The sequence below is a fragment of the Aplysia californica genome, unplaced genomic scaffold (genome assembly GCF_000002075.1).
Source record: "Aplysia californica isolate F4 #8 unplaced genomic scaffold, AplCal3.0 scaffold00236, whole genome shotgun sequence".
Lineage (NCBI taxonomy): Eukaryota > Metazoa > Mollusca > Gastropoda > Aplysiida > Aplysiidae > Aplysia > Aplysia californica.
Genome location: NW_004797506.1, coordinates 760,700 through 766,623, shown reverse-complemented (window position 1 = coordinate 766,623; position 5,924 = coordinate 760,700). Strand labels below are relative to the sequence as shown.

General features: G+C 41.4%; 1 protein-coding gene across 1 annotated transcript in view; it reads left to right on the top strand.

The window, feature by feature from the left end:
* The first annotated feature begins 4,508 nt into the window (after window positions 1–4,508).
* The window catches only part of LOC101854803, a 15,184-nt gene continuing 13,768 nt past the window's right edge, over window positions 4,509–5,924 (top strand). Inside the window, exon 1 of the mRNA XM_005100119.3 lies at window positions 4,509–5,743. Coding sequence (XP_005100176.1) covers window positions 4,762–5,743 — 982 coding nt within the window. The 5' untranslated portion in view covers window positions 4,509–4,761. The remainder of the gene's footprint in view (window positions 5,744–5,924) is intronic.

The window sequence follows — 5,924 nt, the reverse complement described above, 5'->3', positions numbered from 1 at the left end:
TCATCATCATCATCATCATCATCATAACAATGATAATAATAATTAATAATAATAATAATAATAATAACAATTAATAACAATAATGTTTAATAACAATAACAATAATAATAATAATAACAATAATAATAATAATAATAATAATAATAATAATAATAATAATAATAATAATAATAATAATAATAATAACGACACTTGTAACATATAAAAACAACCCTCAGGGTAGAGGTAATTGTAGACTTATATCTTGGGTGGTTGGCGGGTTTGCTTCTTCTTTCCCATCAAAGATCTATGGTCCTTACTTCTCCCCCCCCCCCCCCCTTTTTGTGTTTGCAACTGAACTCTCTTGTAACATCTCTAATTTTCGGCATTTATACGACCATTATTGTGTTGCAAGTACTGTGAAACGCTTACTAAAACAAACTAAAAAAAACCCAACTACAACAACCAGAACAACAACAACAATAACAACAACAACAACAACAACAACAACAACAACAACAACATATACTGTATATAGCCCACCTACGTATTCCCAAGAGGGGTATACACTGATATCTGTCACTACCTGGGTGATCACCATTGCTCACGAAAATTACCAAATTGCCCACAGAAGTCGGAGATATCGCCAAGACTGGCAAGAACTAGTTAAGAAGTAGGGTTGCTTCTGCTCACTGCTCTATCTTCCGGGACCATTCCGCACTAAGCAGGGGAACAGCATCCGACGAGAGAGACGGGGATTATATCTCACCGAGGACCAGTGAAGAACGTAATTACATTGTCTTTTATTTCACCATAAACGCTTGTAGAATTGACACGCCCAGCAACAAACAAATGATTTGACCTCAGTTCAACGTACTCATACAGTGCGATTTTGAGGAAACGAAACTTCATCGACACTTCGAAATGAGAAGTCACTATTCTTGCTACTCAAACGCCTTGTGCAGATTATTTTTTCTTTTCCTTTTCCTTTTTTTCCTCTTTCCTCTTTTCTATCTTATATTATACAGTATTGCAAACGCATGACAATATCCGTGGGACGAGTAAATCTTTTCGGTACGTACAAATTTCGCTATGTACGTGTTTTAAATTCATAGATTATACATAAGAAAAAGCTCGGGACCTGAACATCTTTTCGTTACGAGTACTTTCGCTACCAGCGTGTTCTCTGTAAGCGAGCTAGACTGTATATTATTATAGGCCTTACTATCAGCAACATTCACTATTCAATATTCACTCTTCACAACTCTATTCACCGAGCTTGTGAATGTGATCACACGCGTACATCGCGATATGATAAAGTCACACTACCATTAACAATGGTCCGAATTTTGAGTAGGGGAAGCTGAGTTACTTGCGTCCACCTCTGGTTAATAGCGTATAAACTCCCGCAAAGCCATCCATATTGCGCTTCGTCGAGAGTCGAGAGTTATTCATGATGTGACAAATGACGATCAATGAATAAAAGTCAATAATTTTTATAGACATGTTGTATGACTCTTTTTAGCTCCACTTAAATAATTATGTCTCATAAACATCAAGTACAAAGTATTTCTGCATTTTCTTCAATGATTTTAGATGCAATATTTGTTTGTTGTTACATCTAGACGTACACGCATACAAAAGGTAGATTATGCCTAACACCGAGTGTGTAACGACCGACATAAAAACTAACTAAAGTTTAAAGTGCACAAATGTGTGTTTGAGTTTGTTGTTAAACCTTGACACACACCCATACATTGTTAAAAGTAGGTAATGCGCAATACTGAATGTGCACCGACAAACATAAAAACTTACAAAAGTTTTAAGAGCACAAACTTGTTTGTTGTTACATTTAGACAAACACACACAGGCCACACACACACACACACACACACACACACATACACACACACACACACACACACACACACACACACACATACACACACATACACACACACACACATACACTTTCACACACACACACACACAGACACCCCCCCCCCCTCACGCACACACACATACACACAACAACAACAACAACAGCAACAGCAACAGCAACAACAACTACAAAAACAACAACAAATAGGTAGACTGTTCCCAACACTTAGTGTTTAACGACTTACTGAAGGTTAATTAAAAAGCACGAATATTTTTTTTCTTACTTCTGGACAAACACACATTTATACAAATAAAATGCAGATTATGCCCAGCACTGAATTTGTGACGACCGCAATTAAAACTTACGAAAGCTGAAAGAGCACTAACATTTGTTGGTTTTATTTTGTTTTTGGGTAAGGGTTTTACGACGCTCACAACTGCATAAGGTCATGTGAGCGCACGGGACACATTAGGCATGTTCAGTTAGGTAGGAAAATGATTTTTTAAAATATTTGTTTGTAGTTACATCTAGACACACACACACACACACACACACACACACACACACACACACACACACACAAAACACACACACAACCAATCTCTGGTAGCTCATTTGGTATAATGACGAACTACGGTACGAAGCGGATGGCCCTTGTTCGAATCCCAAAGTGGGTGTTCTTGAACGTTTTGTGGATTTTTCAAAGTTCTCAGCCCGTTTGGCTCAGTCCTATCGGAGACGGACGTTTAATTCAGAGGTCCTACCTCTTAAATTACCGAATAATATAGATGACGGTGCTAATTTCATATGTAGATCCGCTCTAATTTTACGACTGCCCAACTTTAGAATTACAAAGTGCTATCAGACATTTTTGGCCGTTTCGATTTACGAGCACTAAGAACATGAAATCAGAAACTAATTGCTCTATATGCTCCGTCAAAATCGTAAGATTATTCAGATTCATTATCAAGATAGATTTATTCAAATAATTACATTCGGAAAAGCTTGACAAAGAGTGAAACTCAATTTTTAAAGTAAAATTTCTCAAAACTGGATACTGAGTAAGAAGAGCTTTGCAATTCTAGGGTAGCGTATGGCTGAGAAACGTTAGACGAAAATCCACTGTCAGTGACAATCACACAGCATTCAAATAGCTGTGAGTAGCGGGAACATTGTGAATATTGAATAGTAAGGATGGATGTGTACAGCTCTACTTAACACTCAGCACTGCACTGTGCCGGTGATCGCATACAGTCTATCAAGGTTGCCATATCAATATACCCCTTACTTTGTCATGCTAATAAGAACTAATTCGATGAATACTTATTTTGACCGGCCTCTCTGGTGTAGCTGTTAGGCGCTTCGCTGTCACACGCGGGAGCCCCAGAGTTCGATTCCCCAGTGGGGATAAATTTTATCGAATGTCTCTATTTTTCTCCTGGAATGTATCCCTTTCACTCAGCCCGGGTTGGTCCTGACAGACAGGGTCGGAAACCCGCCTCCTAAATGATCTAAATCGTTTCGATTTGGGGAAAGGGGGGGGGGGGGGTGTAAAACATATACACTAAAACATCTTAAAGAATCTGCAAACATCAACAAAATATAAAATATAAATAAACACCCCAAAAAAAACCCAACACGAAACAAAACACAAGCCAACAAACAAACAAACAAAAAATCCCAAATCTATTTTGTTTTGGACTCAAGTATAAGTGCAAAACAATAAGATAATACGTCCCCTGTTATTTTATAGAGGGACGTAATATCCTCAAACGACCTGAGCGGCGCTTGGGGTTATGTAGGCCAACAAGATTTAATACGCAATACAGCCGGGCCCTCAGGTGGGTGAACCCTGCACCGGTAGTGCAACCCCCCCCCCCCCCCCCACCTCTTCCCCCGCCCCAATCCACCCATCTCATTCATACCCCCAGATGTGTGTGCGTGTGTGTGTGTGTGTGTGTGTGTGTGTGTGTGTGTGTGTGTGTGTGTGTGTGTGTGTGTGTGTGTGTGTGTGTGTGTGTGTGTGTGTGTGTGTGCCTGTGCGCGTGTATGTTTGTTTCTGTATGTTTGTTTGTACGTGTATAAGTGTGTTTGTGTTCATGTGTGAGAGTGCATGTCCATGCTTATGCGTACGTGTGTACTAACATGCTCATGCACGTATGAGTATGTGTATGATGTGCATGTTTCATTGTGTGTTTATGTCGGTGTGCGTGTGTGCGTGCGTGTGTGTGTGTGTGTGTGTGTGTGTGTATGAATGTGTGTCAGTACCGCATTTGTGTATGCTTTGATTGTGTGTTTGTTTCATCCCGTGTGTGAGTATTGCCTGTGTGTATGTGTGAGCATATGTGCGTGCGTATGTGCGTGCGTATGTGCGTGCGTCTGTGTGTGAGTTCCGGCGCCTCTCCCCCGCCAAGGCGCACTACCCGGACCCTCACGTAGGCCGCGCTACAGACGCCGGAATAACTGCGCGATTTACGGCCCCTGCTAATCTCCCAGACCGCGGAGAATTCGATCTACGATTCCTCCGAGGCGGTTATCTCCCTTCCTGCGTCTCCTGGTATATGCCAGACTCGTGACGTCACCACGTAGATGCCCGAGAAACATTTAAAATGCCACAGTTATGGGTTGCAAAACAATCACCTCTGCCTGCACGCTCTGAGCTCTCGCGCTAAGTAGACCGCGGGAAATGTCTTCAATAGATCTTTTTTAAAAGCACGTGGAAGAAATTGGAGTTCAGCGTGATTTCTCGTAATGTTTTGACCTTCTGTCGAAGTGCCTGGGAGGTGTCATGCAGCCATGGATAGGGTTTCTGTGTTCATTTCCGTTGTATAGAAGACACACCCACAACCTATAAGCCCACTCAATTGAGGACTGACCAGAAGAAAAATGTTCGATTCATAATGTGGAATGCTTTGTTTTTGTTCCGTGTGCTTCTGCCACCTATGTTGCTTATCCACCCTTGCTTGTTCCGCCCGGCACATCAGGAGAAGAAGCAACTTGATCAACCATTTGATGTCATGCAGTGGGATGAACAACTACTCGATACAATATTCAACTATTCTCTTGACCCCCTCGCCCTTCAAAGATCAGCACTGTCAGATAGTAAAACCACGCAATTAACGGATAATAATATGCTAACTTTGAAATCTTTAAGTCGTGTTCGTGAAGATATGCTACCAAGTAAAGGAATGAGCCTTCCTGCCAGAAGACGTTTTCGCCGCTTGAAGAAAATGTCAAAACTTGTTAATGAACCTGCTGATGACGGAGTATTGCTTTCAGAAAAAGGTTCCAGTGTTTTCTCAGCCCCTGTGCCGGCACAGCGTGTATTTGTAAGTGACACAGCTGGCCCGGACTGCCCCGAGGACGGGTCTTGTGAACGGTTAGTTTCCTTGCCCCTTGAGTCTCAAAGTGTAGACAACATCCAGGTGGAATCAACTGGAAAGGCCACCCAACATATAACATTACAGAAGGAGAATCAGGCCAAAACATACTTGTTTGAAGGTATACAATCTATAAACAGTCTCGACGGGACACGACTTTCGAGAAGAAATCTTCTACAATTCAACGACCAAACTCGTGATAAGATTCTAGAAAGTGAAAACCTCACTCAGAGAAACAATTCAATAGGGACCGATATGACAAAAGAAGCAGGCCCCCAAAAGACAAAGAAGAAAAATCGGATTACTCTCCGCTACAGCAGAATCCGGCGGTCATTGAACAGGTCAGAGACGCCAGCACAGGCCCGCACCGGCCTACATCTCCACCAGCACAGCACTGAGCCTCCGGACTACATGGTCCGCCTCTTCTTTCTCCTCTCCGAGACACACTACGACATTCTCGTCAACACTGTCGTCACTGCCTTCCTCAACATCAACGAAGGAGGTAATAATCATACATGATGTGTTCGTCGGTTGCATGAACGTTACTAATGAATGAATGAGCGAATGAATGAATGAATGAAATAATTAAAAATAGATAAATAAATAAATAAGTTCCACTGTTATTATTCCCACAGGGCAGATTTGGTTTACAATAGTGTACACATTGATAGATTTACATATAT